Genomic DNA, 23,712 nt, shown 5'->3' on the forward strand with positions numbered 1-23,712 from the left:
TAAAAAAATATTTTATAAATTTCTCGTATTTGTGATTGTCTTAGACAGTCGCAACTTTTTCCTTTTTTATAAATTTCTCGTATTTGTGACCGCTTTTGACGGTCGCAACTTTTTATTTTATTAGTTTTCGTGTATCTGCGACCGTTTTTCGACCACTATTCATTGATTTCTGACGGGTAAAATGCGGTCACAAAATTTGTGACTGTTTTACGACCGAATCTAGGTTGGTCTTTAATTTTGCGACTGTTTTGATTTTGGTCGCAAACCAGTCGCTAGTTTTGTGACCGCTTTATGTGAGTCGCAAATTTTGATCGCAATTGCCTAGTTTTCTAGTAGTGAAAGAATATTTGAAAAATACAAAAAGTAAAATGCAACGTGGAAATTTTTAGAGTTTCATTCATACTAGCCTAAGACCCCGCGAGCTTCGTGGGTGGCTAAACACCAACTAAACACATAAAATAATTTAAACGAAGAAGCGTTAAAGTGTGATTTGTTAAGCCTAATATTTTGAGACAGATGAGCACGTCCCAATAGTACATCTACATAATGTTCGTTACAAATTAAGTTTCTGTCAACTAAACCTTCATGATGTCTTCTTTAACTCCATTATTGCATTCATCCTCTGACATTATCAATTCCAATCAGGACGACTTAGAATTTAAAGCTCTATTGCTAGATTATTAAAAAGATTTAATTACTGTTTTCGTCCCTGTGGTTTGTCAAAAATCACTATATCAGTCCATTAGTTTAAAAATTGCGATTTCAGTCCTTGTGGTTTCACTTTCGTAACCATTTCAGTCCACCTCGTAACCATTTCAGTCCCTGTACTTACAGAATAAATAGTCCCTGTACTTACAGAATAAATGGATTGAAATGGTTACGAAAGTGAAACCACAAGGACTGAAATGGTCACGAAAGTGAAACCAAACGGACTGAAATCGCAATTTTTAAACTAATGGACTGAAATAGTGATTTTTAACAAACCACAGGACAAAAACAATAATTAACTCAAAAGAGTTAATTACAATTTTATATACATGAAATTAATTTGAAAAAAATAGATTCTTACTTAAGTGTAAGAACAACTCAAACGGGTTCTTAGAGATATCAACTGATTGGCTACCCTCCAATACTTGATTTGCTATAAATCCCTTTTACTGTTATAGAAAAAAATAAGGTTATAATCCGGAAATTTTCCGGGTAGGAAAATTTAATTTATAACAAATAAAAGTATAAAAATAACACTTTAACATCTAAAGTATCATCTTTTCCTTTTCTCCATCATAAATTTTTAATTGGTTTCTTAAACTTTTTCTTGTTGTAAAGAGCCATAAAAACATAAAAAATCAAGCATGTAAAGTAAACGTCTATATTTAGAGCATTTACATTGGAACCTCTATTCTATATTATATAGAGAAAATAATAGAGGAAAGAACAAAAATATCATCACATCGGAATTTCTATAATAGAAAAAAAATTAAAGTAAAGTACACCTCTATATTTATAGGTCACATACATTCAACCCTCAATATTATTATTCTGACTGTGTAATATCTAATATGATTTTGAAAAGCTTCATTTATACCACAGCCTCACCAATTTTGAAAAGACCCATTTAAAAAAAAAAAGACTCATTTCATCACAACCTGTTTTCGAGTTAATCACAGGTTATCCTCTAAATATCTTTTGACATCTATACATAAAATAAATACAAACAAACTAATCATAAGTCCGTCTTTAAACAATTTTTCAAAGTTTACCTACTTGAGCAATTAGAGATAAATATAAAGCAAATCACCGGTTAGGTAAAAACGGTTGAAATTGGGTTTTTTTTAGTAAACCAAACTTTATTAATCAGCAAAAGAGGCATACAAACAACAATTAAGCTTCCAAAAAAACACACTAAGATACATCCAAAATATTCTTACCCCATTACACATCCAATCACTTTAAAAAAATTATCTATACACATACACTAACTAAAGTCTAAACCAGAGAAAGTGGACCAGATTGAGAGATTGGTGCCTATCGATCTGTTAATCATCCACCAGAGAGTAGCCTCCTTAATGTCTTGCACTATTTTAGTTTGAAAAGCATCGACCCCTTTGAAGATCTTATCATTTATCCTTAACCATAGCCTTCATACAGTCATGAAAAATACAATATCAATCGGCATTTTTTTTTCGTGGGCATATCCAGACTAATTCTACATACACAAACCTTCAAACATATTGATTTAGCGAAGATACATGAAGCGAACAAAAGACAGGAATAGCAGCTTTTATATTTTTTTTATCATACCTGTAATCATTTTATAAATAATGCTATACAAAATTACAGGAAGAGAAACTGTTATAGTTATTTTTTTATAATATCAATCATAATGCTATACACACCTTGTCGTAGCTTAAACACATTACTTCAGATTATGGCCCAGTTTGATCAGATTCTAAAAAGCGAAGAAAGATTATCATGAGATAATGTAAAACTGGGGTTTAGGATGTAAACCATGAAAATAACATATTAATTTAGATGATTAGCCTTGCAGAAAACCCAAATCGGGAAAGTTTACCTGAATCGTTAACGAAAAAAATCAGACTCAGATTGGGTTACTCAAGTGAATATTAATCACTGGAATAAGATCGGGTATCAAACATAAGAGCACACATGATTGACTAATGGAACAAAATGGTGAGGAGAAGAATATACATCAGTGAATCGAAGAGAGATCAATTTTCCATAGGATCCCATTTAAGATATATATAGATATAGATAAAGAACGGTGCAAGATATACCTTTCCTTCAACTTCTCATAGGATCCCATTCAAGAGTTCCTTGTAGGGGAAGAAGTCTGAAAGAAGCTCATCACCTAAAATTACAAAACACAATTTGAATTAGATATGCAACTCAAGTACAAAAACAATAGTCGAAGAATACTTGAAGCATCCTTAAAATTACAAATAATATAGTCAATGACTCTCATAAAAAAAACATCAAGATTTAAAAGCATTCAAAATTTAAAATCAAACACAATAATGGTTTACTTCAAAATTTAAATTTAAAATAATGATTGACTTCAAAATTTAAAATTTAAAATCTGAAAATCAAATCACTAATATCCAATCCCGTAAATCAAGCAAACTTATTAGGAAAGTCTAACCTTTCAAATTTAAATTCAATTTACTGATTCGAAATTTAAAATCAAACACATTAATGACAAACTTTCAAATTTAAATTTAAAATAATAATTGACTTCGAAATTGAAAATTTAAAATCAAACACAATAAGATAGACTACTTCAAAATTTAAATTTAAAATAATGATTGACTTCAAAATTTAAAATTTAAAATCTGAAAATCAAATCACTAATATCCAATCCCCTAAATCAAGCAAACTTATTAGGAAAGTCTAACCTTGCCAAGCAAAACCAACCGACATAGAAAAAACTCATAAGATAGGGAAAAAATATAAAACAAACAAAAGGAGGGGTTTCAAAAAACGTAAATGAATTTATTTATAGAAACACTACAAATTTTCCGAAAATTAATACAATACCAAATTTATTAGTGACTAAAAAATACAGCCAAGATTAAATGAGCATATAGGATGAAACCAAACATTATACCAGATAAAAAAATAGGAAAAAAAACAATAAAACTAAAATTTTTGATTAACATGTCCGACGAAGTTTAATAGTCCGGCAATGGCATAAAATTTAGGGTTAACCATGAAAAAATAAAAAACAAAATAAAAGAATCATTAATACATATTAATACAATACAAAATTTATTAGTAAAAAAACAAAGATTTTCAAATTTCAAAAAATATCATAGTTTGATTTGCAAAAAAACAAAAAAACAAAATAACTTAAAAATTATAGAGATTAGCATAACTGATGAAAACTATCATTATACCGGATCAAAAAACACAAAAAAAAAAAAAAAACGATAACATTAAACTTACCTCTTGTGTTCGAAGAAGATTCAGACTCCTGCAATTGCATAAAAATTAGGATTCATCATGAAAAAACAAAAAATAAAATAAAAAAAATCAGTAAGAGCATCACTCTTTCAAAGACATCAAGAATAGATCCATTAATAAGATTAGATTCGAAAAATTTAAATCATCATCAGCAACCCAAAAACACAGAAAAATGATTAAAAAAAAGTGTGATTAAGCATTTAAAATACATAACAATCTAATCTAGTTTACATACCTGCAGAATAAGTGGAATGATCTACAAAAAAAGAAGAAGAACAAATTCTGAGAAACTTGAAAATTAATGTGATTGTCGAAAATTATGGAAACTAACACAAAATTTGGAAGCAATTAAAACTTTAATATAAGTTATCTTGATAAATTTGGAAATACGTTACAATTTAGACAACTTTGATAAGTATTCATATTTGATATAAATTTCAAAAATTCAAATTTTGAAATAATCAGTCTAAACAATTTACCTAAATAGTTAAATATTATTCAAACTTAAACTCAAAACCAATGAGGTTAATATATTCATAATATAATCAATATCTAAATGATTGTGAAAAAAAATCAATCACAAAAAATACAGAAAAATGACTAAAAAAAGTGCGATTAAGCATTTAAAATACATAACAATCTAATCTAGTTTACATACCTGCAAAATAAGTGGAATGATCTACAAAAAAAGAAGAAGAACAAATTCTGAGAAACTTGAAAATAAGTTATCTTGATAAATTAATGTGATTGTCGAAAATCATGGAAACTAACACAAAATTTGGAAGCAATTAAGACTTTAATATAAGTTATCTTGATAAATTTGGAAATACGTTACAATTTAGACAACTTTGATAAGTATCCATAATTGATATAAATTTCAAAAATTCAAATTTTGAAATAATCAGTCAAAACAATTTACCTAAATAGTTAAATATTATTCAAACTTAAATTCAAAACCAATGAGGTTAATATATTCATAATATAATCAATATCTAAATGATTGTGAAAAAAAAATCAATCACAAAAAATACAGAAAAATGATTAAAAATAGTGCGATTAAGCATTTAAAATACATAACAATCTAATCTAGTTTACATACCTGCAGAATAAGTGGAATGATCTACAAAAAAAGAAGAAGAACAAATTCTGAGAAACTTGAAAATTAATGTGATTATCGAAAACTATGGAAACTAACACAAAATTTGGAAGCAATTAAAAGTTTAATATAAGTTATGTTGATAAATTTGGAAATACGTTACAATTTAGACAACTTTGATAAGTATCCATAATTGATATAAATTTCAAAAATTCAAATTTTGAAATAATCAGTGAAAACAATTTACCTAAATAGTTAAATATTATTCAAACTTAAATTCAAAACCAATTAGGTTAATATATTCATAATATAATCAATATATAAATGATTATGAAAAAAAATCAATCACAAAAAATACAGAAAAATGATTAAAAAAGTGCGCTTAAGCATTTAAAATACAGAACAATTTAATCTAGTTTACATACCTGTAAAGTAAGTGGAATGATCTACAAAAAAAGAAGAAGAACAAATTCTGAGAAACTTGAAAATTAATGTAAGTTATCTTGATAAATTAATGTGATTGTCGAAAATTATGGAAACTAACACAAAATTTGGAAGCAATTAAAACTTTAATATAAGTTATCTTGATAAAGTTGGAAATACGTTACAATTTAGACAACTTTGATAAGTATTCATAATTGATATAAATTTCAAAAATTCAAATTTTGAAATAATAAGTCAAAACAATTTACCTAAATAGTTAAATATTATTCAAACTTAAATTCAAAACCAATGAGGTTAATATATTCATAATATAATCAATATCTAAATGATTGTGAAAAAAAAATCAATCACAAAAAATACACTGGAATAAGCCAAACCTGCTTGCAATTGATTGGAATAATGATCAGCTCTCTAAAGGACATGTTGTCAACAAAGAGATCACAATTTTAAGGATTTAAATAGAGAATGATGGATGAAACATTGCATAAGCTTAAACAATAATCTGTACTATAACATTTTTGGTATGCCAAATCATCACTCCCAATTGTTGAACTGTAATAGTGTCAGCAAACAACGTCACCTCTGACAATTGCTCAAAATCTACTTCAATACGTGAATTTAATCGGAAAACCTAAAGATGAACATATGATAGAGAACATCAAACAGGAAGCGACACTATCAAACATGAATCGATATTTAAAGAATTGTTACCTATTTGTTGAATCGTTTGGAGAAGACAGTGATGGATCCCATCTTTCAAAAAGCACCAAATCTTGAAAAATATCACAGAAGCACTCAAGAAATGAATATAGGTATTGATGAATGCATAAGTTAGAAATTACTGAAACCCTAAGAAGAGGCGGCGGCTAGGTCTTCCAGACACCAACAACGACGCAAAAAGAAAATTGAAAACACGGATACATACCTTATACGCCGCATAATAAGGACTGGTTGCTTCCACTCGCGATTGAAGATGAAGAAATCTAGGGTTCAGGAGATTGCAAATAACATATTAAAGATCGATAGATGATATCTAGGGTTTAAGGAAGAAATAGATAGTGTTTAACAATGACAAAGAAAAATCAAAGAGGGAAAAGAAAAATAACATACCTATGTTTTTCGAAGATCAATCGATGAAGAAGGAAGAACCGGATGCAGGAGATGGGTATTAGGGTTTTGGAGTGAAGTGAAGCGTATTAAAGAAGCTAAGGAGAATGGTTTTGGCGGAAAAAACAAAAAAAAAATGGTCTAAGCAAATGTCACGTGGCAAGTAATGGCTTAAGCTAATGCCATGTGGCTTAAGCTTGTTTTGCTTTATTAGAAGTAGTAGATTCATATAAAGATTAAAACTTAATTAATTGGTGTTAAGAGTTTTCATTCATATTCATATTCATATAAAGATTAAAACGTAATTGCTTTGCTAGCTTTAACATTAAATGTGTCTAACAAATGAACATGTATTTATAATTTTTTTAAGGAATGTATTATTCACAACAATATCGACCCTATACAAGAGACAGCACACCAAAACGCAACAAAACCAAAATTACATGAAGCCAAACTTACACCAAGAATCCCACGATAAACTTCTATTTATAGACCTCATTTTGTACCAAAAAAAAACTAAGAACCTTGACTTCTTGGATAATTCTCTCGATCACCACCGCTCTATTAGAGAATCGTTTATCATTTTGAGCCTTCCATAAACTCCACATACTAACCATAATGATACCGTGAACGATATCCTTTAGTTGATCCTCCATACCCGGCTCCTTATGGATCTGCAGTGGGTCTTTGATAAGGAAGGCGTATATTGGCTTGATCCTACATGTGACACCTCACCCAGATAAGGATAAAAAAATACACAATTGATACCCACTTAAATGAAAACGTTTATTTCATTAACATAAACTATAAGGTACAAAATTTGGAGACTTAAACGATACAACATTATATCAGACTAACTATCGACTGGTTCACAAAACTTCACTAGACACTATGGGTCTAGTGTCCAACGCTTCCTCCGGCCACGCATGCTCGGAATCTATGGTAACTAGCCCTCAAGCCTCATTACCTGTGACACACGCTTAAAAGAGACGTCAGCTTATACTGGTGAGTTCACGAATATCGACAGTTTATAACAATCACATTAACACATTCATGACTTGTACCCGCCCATGTAATATTCACGATGTTTCCCTACACCGAAAATCACTACGGGACCATCGGTGTTTAGCCCCACATACAATCAGATTCAACTACACCGTAATCATTCCCGCTGTAGCGACACATATATATACACATGTGTATATTAGGTTTTTGTGTGTGTGTATGTATATATATATATATATATAATATGTTTTACGCATTATGTGTATCCTAATAATTAGACCAAGTGTGATGGGTGCTAACCCTACTCCCTGTCAGTTATTAGCACCCACACACACTATCACACAAGTCCTGTTAAGTGTATTAGCCCCTTTCTTTGTTACCAAAAAAATGGTCGATAAGCCCTTCTCCATCACCATCCACCAATCACATGCACACACATTCATTTATTTTGTTTACTAGTTAAACTATTACACTATTGTGAAATTGTAGTTAGTGACAGGGGCGCAACTTAATCGTGGTCCTGAACTGTTTTGACCCCATTAATTTTTCCCTTGCAGTGTTAATTTTATCAAAAAAATTTAACTTTTTTTTATAGTGTATTGCAGTAAAAACCACACTAGCTACTTAAACCAATACATACACTAAGTGAAAATATCGAAATACAATAAAAAAATCAAAAGTAAACTTCCGTTTTTGCTTCCAGTGGTTTCGTGATTTTAACGGTTTTGCTCCAATAGTTTAAAAATAGTCATTTTCCTCCCTGATTTTTCTAACTTATCTTCATTTTGCTCCCATCCTCTAACTCCATCAGGGAGGAAACTGGCGACAAACTCGAAAGATCAGGGAGCAAACTGACGACAAACGCGAAAGATCAGGGAGAAAAATGACTATTTTTAAACTATTGGAGCAAAACCGTTAAAATGACCAAACCACAGGGAGCAAAACAGAAGTTTACTCAAAAATCAAATTGAGTAAACTGCCATTTTGGTCCCTGTGGTTTGGCCAGTTTTGCCACTTTAGTCCAAATCTCAAACTTATTACATCTAGGGCCATGTGGTTTGCATTTTGTTGCCATTTTAGTCCAAATCTCAAAAACCCCATATTTTGACTGTTGAGAGCTGCCTATTTTGTCCTGTAGTGCAGGGGCATTTTGGTCATTTATCTTTTCATTTAATACATTAGTCCAGATTATTCAACACATTAAAAAATCTGCATCTCATCTTGATATGCAGATGTTCATCATCATCATCATCATCGACAACACCACCATCACTCTCTCTTTCTTTCTCTCTCCAAGCACCACCATCACCGCCACTGCCGTCGTCCAACACCACCACCACTATCAGAACACCGCCGCTGACCCCGTCTCTCTCCTCTCACCTCTCACCCCGTCTCTCTAGCACCACCACCACCACCGCCATAACCTCCTTCCACAACCACCTGTTTCCACCATCACCACCCATTCAACAAGCACTCCAGTCCGGCGGCACAACCAAACCCCCTATTTTCGATTAACGGATCCGTGATTCTCACCCTAAATTCTCACCAGATTCTGAATATTCCAGTTTAATATCAATCATACAACCACAATTGTTTCTCTCTCTCACTAACTAATAATCACAAAAATGATTACATGTACATCAAAACCAACGTTTAGATTCAAATAATTCAATCAAAACCAGTGAAGGTAATTTCCACCATCCTCTAAATTCCCCATCTCAAAACCCCTGAAAAATCAAGATTTAAACAAAACCCAAAAACAAAAAGCCACATAATCTGCAGATGAGAGAGAGAGAGAGATGAAAGAGAGAGAGAGGCGGTGGCATCCGGCGGAGGAACGGCGATGATGAAGATGATGACGCCGGTGGTTGGGTGATGATTTATTTGGGGAACGGCGATGATGAAGATGATGACGCCGTTCACCAGCATCAATCATCACGGTTGTCTGTTCATCTTCAAGTTCCAGATCCACACATCTTTCTTCCCCCAAATCTCAGATCCGTCATCGGAGTTCCTTCCCCAAATCAGTGTTCTGCTGAGTTTCTTTCTAGAGAGAGAGAGAGAGGGAGGAGGTGGCGGCGGCGGTGGTGGTGGTGCTATAGAGAGAGAGAAGGATGGAGGAGAGATCTGTGTAGAGAGAGAAAACTGAGAGAGAGAGAGAGTGTGTATGGCGGTGGTGAGCGGTGCTGAACGGTGGTGATCTGTGGTGATGACGGTGGTGAACGGTGTAGAGAGAGAGAGAGAACTGAGAGAGAGAGAGAGAGTGTGTGTGTTTCTGTGTTGTTTTAGTGAGAGAGAGATCGAGAAGGATGACCAAATATACAACCCATCATCATAATCAGTCATCATGTATTATTAATTAAATTATATAATATATAATTAATTTTGTTTTAATTTATTAGAAGAGTAAAACCAAAATGACCAAAATGCCCCTGCACTACAGGACAAAATAGGCAGCTCTCAACAGTCAAAATATGGGGTTTTTGAGATTTGGACTAAAATGGCAACAAAATACAAACCACAGGGCCCTGGATGTAATAAGTTTGAGATTTGGACTAAAGTGGCAAAACTGGCCAAACCACAGAGACCAAAATGGCAGTTTACTCAAAAATCAAATTAAAATTGTTAAATTAAAGTGGAGTATAAAATACATCTTAACTTCCAATGAAACGAAACGCCCAATCCTGAAACATTTGAAATTCAGCCGCTCAAGTTACCGTTAGAACCCGTGAACGACCGGAAGAATAATGCCAATCACCGGCGGCAAATCCAAATCAAGAATGAAGAGGAAGCCCCTCAGAGATGTATCAAATGCTACTGCTTTCAAACGTCCCGTAACCACTCATTCAGTTATGAAGAAACAAGAATCAGTCACGACTTCCGGCGACCCTCTCGATCGACTCCTCCTCGTTCACTCCGATCTGTCTGTTCTTATTCACCAGGTACCTTACTCCGATCTATTGTTTGTTGTAGTTTACTGTTTTGAATTAGGGTTGGGTTTATGGTGTTTTAGTTTGATGACTAGGGTTAGGGTTTTTGTTAGGTTAATTTAACTAGTTATGTGACGGAGAAAGAGGGGTTTTTTGTGAGGATTAATTAACCATGATATGTGACTGTTAAACTTAAGGAAATTGGGTCATTATTATGCACATGATGAGCAAGTAGCACCGGTGAAATTTTGTAGCTGATTATAAGTTATACGTTAGGGGGCGAAAGTTCTCTAATTTTTGGGCGAGAATCTGGCAAGATTTCGGCCAATATCTGTAAGTAATTTTTGCAAATCTTTGGCAAACTTGTCTATAACATCCAAAAATGGCCTAGAGTCAGTCTAAACTAGCCCTAAATAAGCCTAAAACATGTCTAAAACACCATAAAATGGCATGTTTATGCTATGCACCTTGCTTATCTCGAGCCCTCAGTCCTCACTTTTTAAGTGCCTTTGACAACTATGCTTGGAACACTTATTTTTGCAACTTGAACTTAGGTTTTTATATGTGGATGATACTAGGATTGACATTTTTTATTCCAATTTTACACTGGTTTTTCGGAGTCTTGTAGTCAGTAATGCACTTTTCTTTTCTCATGGAACAGTCTCCTTTTGCTTGATTTTGTAACTTTCTGCTGCACCAAAGTTTTCTCCCAGCACAAGCATCATTGCTAGTTTACTACAAAAGAACGTTGATGTTAAACTTGTAATATCAATTCAGTATTAGATTGCTAGCCACAGTTATTAAAGGCGCTAAGCGCACTTAAGGCGCATAGGCCTTGCTTGGGGCCTAGGCGTAAAGCGCAAAAAAAGCGAGGGCCTGAGAAAAATTAAGCGCATAATGAAAAAAAGTTAAACTATATTATGTATTTGAAAAAGAATACTATTCTTCAAATAAAATAAACAAAATCTATTATATAAAACTATATATCATCTATTTAGAACCAAAAGTTCTAAAAATATTTGTGTATTAATGTAGAAAAGTAGTTTTCCTTAGATAAAAGTAGAAAGCTGGCTAGAATCTTGTCGGAATTTAGAGAATTTGGCCGGAAACTCTCCGGAATCTAGGAATCTCACTGAAATGTGCGCCTGAACCATCACCTAGAAAATTAAAGCGCAATTTCCTCGACTTAAAGCGCAACTACCTCGCCTCGCCTGAAAAATGGGCCTAGGCGCAAGAGGCGATGGCTTTTAACAACTATGTTGCTAGCAGGTTTTGACAAGAATGAAGAATGTTGTTTTTGAAAAGGACTAGAAATCGCTCATGAAGTTACTCAACATATACAGTTATACACATATTTCATCCATATATGAATAATGAAAAACAGAAATCAGATATGCAGGACAAAATAATGAATAGGGGAGGGACTGTTCTAAAATATATACTTTAGTTGTGATGGAAAGGAGTTATATAGAGGTTTTAATCAATGGCAGCCTTTGGATTACATGTATATGTGTAATTAACTTTGTAGGATCTTTTGTATGTGAGTTTTTGTTCATTGGAATCATTATTGTATCAGGTAGGTAGTAACATGCAATTCATAGTTCATAGAAGTATGTACAGGTTTATTGTAGGCCTGTAAACGAACCGAACTAACACGAACATAGGCATGTTCGTGTTCGTTCATTTAACTTTAACCGAACACGTCCGTGTTTGTTCATCAAGAAATCGGGCATGTTCATGTTCGTTCATGTTCGTTCGTTTAAAGCCTAAACGAACAGTTCACGAACATTAACGAACACAAACAAACATAAACAAAAAAAAAACTGAACATATTTGAATAAACATAAACAAACATAAATTAACATGATTGAACAAACAAGTCTAATATATTACAATTCATCTGAAAACACATCTAAATTAGAATTCATAAATACACTAATTAGTCATATTAATATAAGTAGTTCGAAAACCTAATATTTATATAAATCTAACTATTTATGTATTTACTAAAATTTAAACGTATGTTCATGAACATAAATGAACAAACATAAACAAACGTTCACGAACATAAATGAACGAACACAAGGTGTGTTCATGTTCGTTCATTTAATTAAACGAACACTTTTTTTTTGTTCGTGTTTGTTCGTTTATTAAATAAACGAAGATAAACGAACTTCCCGCCGAACAAGTTCATGAATAGTTCATGAACGTTCGGTTCGTTTACAGGCCTAGTTTATTGAAAAGGATAATCTGCACAAAACTCCAAGCAATTCACAAGTACAAACTGATACAAACATTCAAGAGATAATAAATTCATTTAACACTGAAAAACTTGAGTTTGGTTTTCTACAATTCTTTGTATTTGTATTTTAATTGTTTATACCTTATAGCACACCTTCAATATCTTAAATCGTTTAACAGGTAAAATTCTTATGTGCAGATCGACGAACTCGTTGTCCAAGCGTTGGAAAAAAAAGTGAGGAACGAGAAGGAAATAGAATCTTTTTCCCAAGTATTGCATGAAATGCAAAATTCATTAAAGGTTAATTTAGTCAATGCTTTTAGAATTTCAGTATTTTCTACGTATCATTCTCAAATTTTGTGTCATACTGACATTTTGAATCTAAATTACAGCCTTGGGTTTCAAGATTCCAGAACGTTCTTCCTGCTCGTGTTATAGAATCCAATAATCAACTGGAAACACGTTTCGCAAGTATGAAAATCACTCCTTCCGTAAACGAGGAAACAAGCAAAAATCTAGTCAGCCCATACGTCGACAAGTTTGACTTTTTGGTCTCCCCATCACCGCTTGTGTCTTGGCGGCGTGCTGACTGTGCAGCAGATGGCGGTAGAAACCTGTTCCTGCTAACACCTCTACCTAAACGTACACCATTCTCATCACGATTAAAGAAATCATCCAAATCAGTATTCAAGAAGATAACGAATGACGTTACCGCTAAACCCGTGTGCCCAGTGGCTGAAAATGAGAAACGCGTTACCACATGGGAGAACGTGTTTGCTTCTCCTGAAAAGGTGGTAAGGAAGAGTGATGTCGTTATCGTTTCAACTCCTTACGTGAAAATGTCTCCGCCGAAATCTTGTACATTGTTGGAACCGTCTTTGGAATGGTGCAACAAGATAAACAGCACTATAAAACGACCCGTGGATCCTGTTGGTGGTGGGTCGGGAGATTCTGACCCGTCTAACTGTAAACTACCGTCTGGGCATCTGGCTTTGAAATATCCTGAGATTTTTGGAATTAGGGCTTCTTGTAAAATGGGAAATTCGAGAAAAGCGGTGGAAGCATCACCGAATTGGTGTATGCAGATGTCACCGCCTAAGACGTGTGTTCTTTTGGAACCAAGTGATGATGATCAGTACAAAGACGTTGAAACAGAGTTGAAGAAGGCTGATGGTGTACCGACTGTTGTGTCATGCAAAGAAGGTATGTCTCTTCTAGAGGTGGAACTTTGGGTGGGTCGGGCAGGCTGTATAACTAGCCAAACGGGAAAGTTTTTAATATGGGTCGGGTCAGGCCAGGTCAGGCGGGCTGGGTAACGGGTCAAATAAATCGGGGTCAAAACGGAAAACTTTCTTGATACTCGTCCAAACGGGCCGGTTGGGCTGGGTTTGGCAACCATTAACATATTTTGATTTGTTTTTTTTATTAATACGTATGTATTATATAAGTTTACAAGGAACTATCTTGAAGATAATAATTACATTTAAAATATAGATCCAGGAGGTTTTAAGCATTTTTAACAATTTTGTTAACTTTTGACCTGATTGATGCATTTGGCCTGTTTTCATTTAACAAAAACAAATGAAGACGAATGAGCGTAAACAAACGAACATGAAAGAACAAGACCTTTGTTCGTGTTCGGTCATGTAGTTAATCGAACGGAATATCTTGTTCGTGTTCGTTCATTACTAAACGAACGAGCATAAACAAACTTCCCGCCGAACGGTTCAAAACTGTTCGCTGATTGTTAACATAATAATCAAATTTATTTTTTTAGAGATTTAGTAGGAGGTTTTAGTCTTTTGTAAGACTTTGAGTGACTATTGACCCTATTGACGTAGTCAATTTAGTTAAGTTTTAAAATTTTGCTTGTTTGGCCTATTGGCGAGATTAATATAAAACAAATCAAGCCCGTTTATGTGTATTTACGCTTTTTGTATTCACGCTTTATGTGTATTTATTAGGAGTGATGGAAAGCACTCCAATGTGTAAGGATCTTGACACCACAGTTTTAAAAGGCAAGCGTGCTGGTGAGAACACTTTGAAGAAAGAACTGTGGACAAGATTTGAAGCAGCAACGACTCACGGAATTCATGTTAAATCAGCTTTTAATCAAGAAAGTGGTAATACATCCGGAACCAACAAAGGGTTTATGGACTTGTTAGAAGAGGTTTCTTGAGATGAAACAAACTTTTGACAAAAGTTTGCAAATGCAGCAAGTTTTGGACTATTGAAGGTTCATGATGGTTTGTACTTTCAGTCTAATGATGTTGGTCCATCAGAATATTTGTTAATGTTCTTGAATCTTGAAGTTTGTATTCTATATGAAGTTGCAATTTGATACAAAAACATTAAAATTTTGGACTTGTGTCTATGTGATAACATGTGATGTATGTAGAATATAATATTGTTGTGTGATACTTTTTATTTGAACGGCAAATTTGAATCATTGACGGACCACTGGAGTATCATTGTTGTGTGATACTATTTCCCAATTCAAATAAGGTATTTGAACGTCAAGTATATGACAAATTCTCTAGAGGATATGAACGCCTCTAATACGACCCTGGTGTTCCCGGATACACCTATTATATTGTTAAGTAGTTCATCGCCTAAAGGCATGGCTTTAGATTCGACATGCATATCGTATTAGAGACATGTGATGTGTACTCGTATCTATATTGTCCGGATTAACAGTGATTTTTCATCGCATGATATGGGCCATTTTGTCTGTTGATCTTGTGAGAGATGCAACTACACTTGGTTGATCCTTATTTCATATGACTAAACGTGGCTTGGGCGTTCATGGGTTTCTTTGGATAATAAAACCGAATATGTTGCGTTTTTTGTGTTAGTGTTTTATTTGTATTTTTTGTTATTGGTCTTTGTATTTTTGTGCAACAAATTTAAACAAACAAATATAATATTCAAGATTATATAACAATAAAAAGTACTTTATTCATAATTTCCTTCTTTTGTAATTTAAATCTAGCCAATCTTATTATTTAAAATATAATGCATAGTACATTAATAATCACACTAATAATGATAGTGAAAAGACCAAAAACATTTCTTAGACCATGTGTAGTGGGGCGTTTTTTTTTTTTAAAAAATTAAAAAAAACGCCCGAAAACGCCCAACGCACCATTACATGGGGCGTTATTTTTAAAAATTTTTGAAAAAAATTGTGAACGGCGTTTTATATAAAACGCTCAAGAACAGTTGCTTTAGTCTGACATGTTTGACTTGGAGGGGCATTTACCTTGCTTTAGTCTGACATTTTTTGACAAGTGTAAAGTTTCTTTCTTTATTTTTTTTTATTTTTGCATGTGGCCAATGGGATTTCTCCAATGTTTGACTAGCCTGTTTGCTTTATTTATTTTTTTAAATGATTGAATGGGGGTTATTGGCATAATGCCCCACTACGCCACTTTTGCTATAATGCCCCAACGCTGACTAGGATGCCACGTAGTGGCGGAACTAGACCTTCAACTCAGGGGTATCCCAAAATTTTTTAGGGGTGTCCTCGTACTTGTTCAGGGGTGTCATGTGTATAAAAATCGGAAAAAAAAATTTTTTACACTACTGGTAAAAACTTGAGCCGTAGCCCGGGCTACGCCCGTTTACACTACAGGTCCACCCCTGATGCCACGTGTCGGATAATGCCCCATGGTAGGGGCATTATACCAACTTACCACTACACATGGTTTACGTCTTATCAATCCCCTATTAATTAGATATTATACAATCAGAATCCTTATGTCTGAACACCAAAATTCAGCAAACTAACACCACACTTCTGAAAATTAACATTAAAAGTCAGCAAAGTAACACCACAATTCTTAAAATTAACACCAAAATTCTGAAGAACTAACATAAAAAATCCAAAAAAAAAAAAAAAATAACACCACAATCTGCACCAATTTCTAAAAATTAACACGAAAAACATAAATTTAACTTACTAGGATAGATACTGAAGAAGGCGGCCACTGATGATGGCGGACGACTAGTGAGGAGGGAGGGTGACGAGGTGGCGGCGGCTAATGAGGAGGGAGGTTGGCGGACGGTGGCGACAGTGGGAGGGTGACAGGGTGGTGGCGGGCGGTGGGAGGGTGCCGCTGGTGGGAGGGTGGGTGGCGACGGTTGAGAAGATGGGATGGAGGGAAGGGTGAAAAGGTGTTAGGGTTTTGTGGAGGAGAAGAGAGTCTGACCTTGATCCATGTTTGCACCAAAAAGAGCTTACACTTAGTTTTTTTGAAAAGTGATAAGCTCTAAAATGATATTTGACAACGGGGGTGTATGTGAGGGGAAAAAACTAATAAGTCAATAAGTCACTCTAAACTGACTTTTTCAAAAAACCAATAGGTACAAGGTGTTTCAAAAAGTTTAGCCGAGCATGCCCCAAGTTTTTTTCTTTTCTTTTCTTTTTAATTTAAAGAATAGAATGTTTATAAATTCATAACAATAAAAATTCCCCCAACACAAGTAGTTCTTGACTCAAAACCCTTAAAACCCTATACACCTCCATTCTGCTACAACAAACCGACTCATCAATGGCCGATTCAACCACAATCAGCTGTGTTAAACACATCGAAACCTACGTCGATTCTTCGTCATCCAGATCTCCATCTCAACAGGTCTGTTAAACTTCAAATTCACATCTTAATTCGTCATCAATTTCATTCTAAATCCATTAATTGTTACTTTCAGGACGCAAGTTTAGATGCACTTGCAAAGCTCTTGTTGAATGATATCATAACTCTCGAATTACTGGTACGTTTCTGATAATAATCAATTAATCATATCTATTAGTTCATTCATGATTATTATTATATTGAACAACAATAGTTATGTTCAATGTTTAGGTTAGAGAAATGGAGATGTATTTAACTACTACCGACAACATTATTCGAGCTCGAGGTGATTAATTGCTTTTATAGTTGTTTTAAGTTAGTGACAACAGTATACAGTTATACACTGAGCCTCTGATTAATGTTACCTTACTGTTGTTTAGGCATACTTCTTCTTGCAGAGCTGTTGACGCGATGTTCATCGAAACGTGTGGAGGATAAAACCGTTCATAGCTTGGTTGGATTTTTTGCAGATAGATTGGTGAGTATAATCAGTTATGTTTGTATTTTTTTTTTTGTACAAATTGTGTTCGCTTACATTTACATATATACACAAGTTAATATTCATTGTTCTGTTGTGAGTTGTGAATACATTTGTCATTTTGTGGCTTCACTATAGTTCTTGGTTTTAAATTGCGTGATGCGCTCCGATGTGTTTAGTCCAAAAATCTGATGCGTGATGCGCGATGCGAGCGCATCACGTATGTGATGCGTTCTTTATAAAAAAAATAGTTAGAAATTATTTATACATAAAAACTTATGAAAACATACTTAAAGTAAAACAACTGAAGTAATTAGAAGATAAGAGTTGTGTTTTTTGGTTCAAGTCAAGCATACTAAGATGTTAATTATGGAAAAAACCTAACACAGTTCATAAAATCTGGAAAAAAAGCATAAGAAACAATGTTGCGTGCATCAGAGCGCATTATGCGATGAGCGCATTATGCGAAATGCGCGCAATATTCTCGCATCACGTAAACGCATCGTATCAGCTGTTGCGATGCGCTCTCATTAGCGCATTGGGCGCATCACGCATTATGCGCGCATTTTAAAACCAAGCTATAGTTTATGATGTAAATCTCTAATATCAGGCAGATTGGCGAGCATTACGTGGTGCTCTTGTGGGTTGTTTGGCTCTAATGAGGAGGAAAACTGACATTGGTGCAATCAGTAGTAGTGATGCAAATGCGGTTGCTCAGTCGTTTATGCAAAATCTACAAGTTCAATCTTTAGGACAGCATGACAGGAAGGTGATATAAATATAGCCATTTTTTTCATTTTTGTTTTCTGAATGCTCATCTGTTATCTTTGATCTTCACTGGTTTGACCGTTTGAATCTTTATCTAATGCTTTTTTTTTGTGCAGCTCTGCTTCGAGATTCTAGAATGCCTTATGGATTCTTATCCTGACACAGTGATGTCGATGGTAAACCTCAGTTATTCAGAATGTATCTCTCTTTTATTAATTATATATTTTTTATGTGATTCTAATATAGTAATTATGTAGGAGGATGAATTTGTTTATGTAATCTGTGAAGCAATAGACGGTGAAAAGGATCCACAATGTTTGTTGCTCACATTTCGTCTCGTGGAAAGACTGGCACAGTTGTATCCAGAATCTTCTAGTTCATTAGCAAGCTATGCTGAGGATCTTTTCAACATTTTGGGATCTTATTTCCCCATTCATTTTACACACGTGAGCGTACTTCGAACATCTTCTAAATTACAAAAATACGAATTCCAAGTATCATACTGTCATCTCATGTTCCATTTTTCATTTCCATTTTCAGCCAAAAGGCGAGGATGATGCGAAAAGGGAGGAGCTCTCAAGGGCATTAATGGTATTACAATATTACTTAGTTTTCTTGTAGTTCTTAATGTTTTTTCACGGGTATATAACGTTTATACTCTATTTCAGCTGGCTTTTGCATCTACGCCCCTCTTTGAGCCGTTTGCCATACCTTTGCTTCTCGAAAAACTTTCTTCATCTCTTCCATCTGCAAAGATAGAATCTTTAAAGTATCTTACTTATTGCATGGATAAATATCATGGGAACGTAATTCAAGAACAACATAAACCTCTTTGGTCATCGTTAAAAGATATAGTTTTGACTTCTGCACCATCTTCTTTGACTGCGGGTTCAAGATACGAGGATAATAAAGTTGCAGATGAAGCTCTCGTTCTTGTACAAAAGCTTATTCAGCAAGATAACGACTCGGTTTCGTTTCTAAAATTGATTTTGAACGATGCGGATGTCAACATGACTCTAAAGAACCTTTCAAATTATAATAATTACGATGATATCGCAGTGACAGATAAGCAAAGATTAAACGCAGTTAGTCGAATTCTACATGTATCGGCCGCAGCTTCAGTTGCTTCATGTAATGCAATATTTCAAAGTGTATTCTCGGAATTAGTTAATGGTTTGCAGTCAACGATGCAAGAGAAAGATTACACTCCTGGTGGACTTAAGTTCGGGTACCTTTACGTATGTGTTGACTTGCTTACTGCTTGCAGCACGTTGGTCAAACCGACAGACAAAACTTATCTCGACAAAGAGACATGGTGCACCATGCTTCATAGCTTCTGTCCTTTGTTAACTTCTTCCTTTGTTAAAACTATGAAAGAAAGCACTCTTGATATCTATACACATACCGGTGGTGAGTAATTGAGTATCGATTAAAAAATTGTCTTTCGATTGCTGTTTGATCTTTCGGAAATAACATTATATTATTATCGTTAAACTTTTTTGCAGTTAGGGGATTGCAGATTTTGGCTTCGTTTCCCGCAAATTTCTCGCCTGTGTCAAAGTCGACATTCGAGGAAATTTTGGTGGAATTTACTTCAGTTATCACCCTCAAGTTTAACAATGCATCTATTTGGAGATTTGTATTAAACGCATTAGTCGAAATTGGCTCGCTTATCAAGAAATCCGATGATTCTGAGAAAATGGCAAGCTTTGATGTTATTGTTGTAGAGAAGATGTTGCCTTTATTGTCTTCTGATGATTTATCAATGCCGTTTTCACTCAAAGTTGGAGCGGTATCCAAAATTGGTATGACTAATTTGAAGTATATGCGGAAAATTGTCCAAGAACTTAACACAGCTATCTCTACCAACTTGCAAAAATACTGGGTATGTATAAATAATAAAATCTTTTTTTTATTGGGTAAATTGAATTTCATTTTTTAATTTCGTTAATGCGTTTTGTTCTTATATAGCTTGATGGAAACTCAAACTCAGCTGAACATGCAATGCTCCTTTTGGAATGCTACGTTGATGAGGTGCTTCCGTGGTATGTTTTTTTGTTGTAATGTTCTTTTTTATTATATATGTTTGACCTTTGTTGACTTTGGAAGTAACACGAAGCAATGACGCAATGACTAGGTTTCAGAATGTTAAAGATAACGACAATGTGCCTATGCATTTCGCATTAAAAATTTGGAACGAAATAGAAGACAACACAATGTTTTTTGACAGCCTCAATGATAAAGTAAGTCTTATTTTAATATATGGTTTTACACAATTAAGTTATATTAGATGACGTTCAAGTGACATATATTCTGTTGCGTCAGAAACTTCTAGAAACAACAATGAACGGAATGAAGCGCGCGGTGGCAAGTTGTTCAGAGGACAGTCAAAGCACGATTCTCGATAAAGCCTTTAGCATACTTTCATCAAGCACAAGTTTTCAAGTCGATGAATCCATGCAACCCGCTGAATATTCTTGTAGAGAAGAGTGGATCATCTCGTTATTTGATTCAGTAATAATAGCACTTCGTCCTAAAACGCAAGTAAAAAACACCGAAGAAATATTACAGATTATCACGAGAGCTCTTTCCAACGCGCATATTCCATCCGCTCACGCGTTGGGATCTTTATTTAACAAGATTCCCAATGATAGTTTGGAAGAAGCTATGGATATTACGTTTAACAAATACATAGTGAGATTCGCTAATGGCAATGGTGATAATGAGATCGGAGTGAGCAATTTAAGATTAAGCAATGTAAACGATGGATTAGTAACTTCCGATGCTATTGTCGTTGGGTTAGCTTGGGTCGGAAAAGGCTTACTTATGCGGGGCCATGAAAAAGTAAAAGACGTGATCAAGTTTTTTCTGAATTTTTTGATTTCAAATCGTTCAACCTCAAGCGGAAGCGTAAGTTCATCTGAAGATTGTGATGACCTAACGAGAGCGGTTGCAGACTCGTTTAGTATTATAATGAGTGATTCCGAAGCTTGTTTGAACAGAAATTTACACGCAACCGTAAAACCGCTTTATAAGCAACGGCTATTCAATATGGTGATGCCAATTTTGTTGGCAGCAATAGTGAAATCGGATTCACCGATACCTTATAAATCCATGATGCATCGAGCTATTGCACATGTTATATCTAATACTCCCTTGAGTGCTATTATTGGTGAAGCCAAGAAAGTAAGTATATATTTTTTAGAGTAAAATGCCATTTTCGCCCCTGAGGTTTGGTCAGTTTTGCGACTTTCGTCCAAAGGTTTGTTTTTCCGAACGTGGATCCAAAAGGTTTGAAATCTTGTCATTTTCATCTGGCTCGTTAACTCCATCCATTTTTCTTCGTTAAGTCAAAGGTATTTTCGTTTATTTTTCTTCGTTAAGGGTATTTTGAATATTTGTACGTTATGCTAAAATGCTTATACATAAAGTGGAAAAGACTGAATTGCCCTTTAAGTTAACAAAAAAGACGAAGTACCCCTGACTTAACGGAGAAAAGTGGATGGAGTTAACGAGTCGGATGAAAATGACAAGATTTCAAACCTTTTGGATCCAGATGCGGAAAAAACAAACCTTTGGATGAAAGTCGCAAAACTGGCCAAACCCTAGGGACGCAAAAGGCTTTTTAATTTATTTTTTATGTGTAATATTACTTATTTTAAATTTTATGTTCAGACATTTTTATTTGCAATGAGTCAATGATGGGTTTTTAATTTTACAGCTCATCCCCTTGATGGTAGATGGTTTAACGATCCTGAGTGAAGATGGTAAAAATCGAGACATTGTTTACAACCTTCTACTTGTTTTATCAGGAATATTGACTGATAAAAATGGTGAGACTTGTTATGTGTTTTTTATATTATAAATAATGCAAAAAATTATATTGGAATATGGTTTATATATTCATTGCGTGTACAGGTCAGGAAGTTATTGTAGAAAATACATATACGGTCATCATGTGCCTTAACAAACTTGTATTCTACCAACACATGATGGTATGATCCTTCCTTTGACTTGATTAAAAAACCTAATTTGTTTGTATAATACTATAATTACATTTTTATTCTTTTTATGACATATGTAGCTGGTACGTGAGACAGCGATTCAGTGTCTGACTGCAATGACGGAGCTGCCTTATGCTAGTGTATATCGGTTCCGGCCAGAGGTTAGATTACGTTATTAATCACCAACTGACAGCTGGCTGTTTAGCTGTTTAGACATTTATGTGATCCTTTTTTGACGTAAATTGTTTTCGTTTTTAGGTGCTACAGACGTTATCAAGAGCCCTTGATGACCCAAAAAGAAGTGTCCGGCAAGAAGCCGTTAGATGTCGACAGGCATGGTAAGAAATTTTATACCTGAAAATTAATTTCTATAAGATTAATTCATAACTGTAACCGTTTTCGTTATTCTTTAATAATTAGGGCTTCAATCTCATCTAGAAGTCTTCATATTTGAAAGGGTAAGATTTCTTATCGTTTATAGTGCAATATTCTTTCGTGTAATGTCATTTTGTGTAGCACTTAATAGACGTGTTCTTATGGTATTTTATGATTTTGTGATGTAGGCTCATCTTCTAATATTGCAATGTACATAATGCATGCGTCTAGCTAATTGCTTTGGAGGGCATCGGCGGCTGTCTGTTCATCTCTTATTTATGTAATTTTGACCTTTGATTCTTTGTTTTTCCCAAACTATATTTGCGAGTGTTAGCTTGTGGCGGATTTTTATGTCAAAATTTGTTAAAATTTGTTGAACTCATTCGCCGGTTGCATTATGACACTTCATATGTATGATATGTGGCTATGTGCCATTTAGTGGACTTTGTATTGTACTAATGTTTGAACCTGTAGATGTGGCTATATTTGTCTGTTATTCTTTTTTTTTAAATGGTAGTTTATGAAGTATGACAGTTGTAAACGAGCCGAAACCAAAACTTAAACTCAACTAGCTCAAACCGAGGGCTCATGATCGTCTCAAGAATAATTTTATGCACAATTCGTTTGCTGTTATTTTTACTTTCATAT

General features: G+C 34.2%; 2 protein-coding genes and 1 long non-coding RNA gene across 4 annotated transcripts; 2 read left to right on the plus strand and 1 right to left on the minus strand.

Annotated features, from left to right (window-relative positions):
• Positions 1–6,040: 6,040 nt before the first annotated feature.
• Positions 6,041–6,731, minus strand: LOC110875136. The gene is made up of 3 exons (XR_004868247.1): positions 6,632–6,731; positions 6,447–6,504; positions 6,041–6,152 (listed from the first exon to the last, which is right to left on the minus strand). It is a non-coding gene; the product is annotated as an uncharacterized LOC110875136 (long non-coding RNA).
• A 3,562-nt stretch (positions 6,732–10,293) lies between these two features.
• On the plus strand, positions 10,294–15,165 carry LOC110880200. 2 transcript variants are annotated; one of them, XM_022128782.2, is made up of 4 exons: positions 10,294–10,575; positions 13,004–13,105; positions 13,198–14,008; positions 14,770–15,165. In XM_022128782.2, the coding sequence occupies exons 1-4, from the start codon at positions 10,381–10,383 to the stop codon at positions 14,982–14,984; spliced, it is 1,323 nt and encodes a 440-aa protein (XP_021984474.1). In that variant the 5' UTR covers positions 10,294–10,380; the 3' UTR covers positions 14,985–15,165. The 2 variants fall into 2 exon arrangements, with proteins under 2 accessions (XP_021984474.1, XP_021984475.1); XM_022128783.2 differs by having other exon boundaries at positions 10,370–10,575; positions 14,773–15,154.
• A 2,105-nt stretch (positions 15,166–17,270) lies between these two features.
• On the plus strand, positions 17,271–23,560 carry LOC110880199 (MMS19 nucleotide excision repair protein homolog). The gene is made up of 19 exons (XM_022128781.2): positions 17,271–17,442; positions 17,516–17,578; positions 17,671–17,725; positions 17,820–17,917; positions 18,528–18,686; positions 18,802–18,861; positions 18,943–19,131; positions 19,226–19,276; positions 19,354–20,095; positions 20,191–20,570; positions 20,657–20,730; positions 20,823–20,928; positions 21,011–21,871; positions 22,407–22,518; positions 22,604–22,680; positions 22,770–22,850; positions 22,948–23,027; positions 23,110–23,147; positions 23,253–23,560. The coding sequence occupies exons 1-18, from the start codon at positions 17,359–17,361 to the stop codon at positions 23,141–23,143; spliced, it is 3,306 nt and encodes a 1,101-aa protein (XP_021984473.1). The 5' UTR covers positions 17,271–17,358; the 3' UTR covers positions 23,144–23,147; positions 23,253–23,560.
• The last annotated feature ends 152 nt before the right edge of the window (positions 23,561–23,712 follow it).

This window comes from Helianthus annuus, chromosome 9 (genome assembly GCF_002127325.2).
Source record: "Helianthus annuus cultivar XRQ/B chromosome 9, HanXRQr2.0-SUNRISE, whole genome shotgun sequence".
In the NCBI taxonomy this organism is placed as follows: domain Eukaryota; kingdom Viridiplantae; phylum Streptophyta; class Magnoliopsida; order Asterales; family Asteraceae; genus Helianthus; species Helianthus annuus.

Bases quoted from the DNA above. Each gene is read 5' to 3' on its own strand.
- LOC110880199 (XM_022128781.2), top strand. From the start codon at position 17,359: ATGGCCGATTCAACCACAATCAGCTGTGTTAAACACATCGAAACCTAC. The intron at 17,726-17,819 runs GTGATTAATTGC...ACTGTTGTTTAG, and splicing joins CAACATTATTCGAGCTCGAG to GCATACTTCTTCTTGCAGAG. The intron at 18,687-18,801 runs GTGATATAAATA...TTTTTTGTGCAG, and splicing joins TAGGACAGCATGACAGGAAG to CTCTGCTTCGAGATTCTAGA.
- LOC110880200 (XM_022128782.2), top strand. From the start codon at position 10,381: ATGCCAATCACCGGCGGCAAATCCAAATCAAGAATGAAGAGGAAGCCC. The intron at 10,576-13,003 runs GTACCTTACTCC...TCTTATGTGCAG, and splicing joins TGTCTGTTCTTATTCACCAG to ATCGACGAACTCGTTGTCCA. The intron at 14,009-14,769 runs GTATGTCTCTTC...TGTATTTATTAG, and splicing joins TGTTGTGTCATGCAAAGAAG to GAGTGATGGAAAGCACTCCA.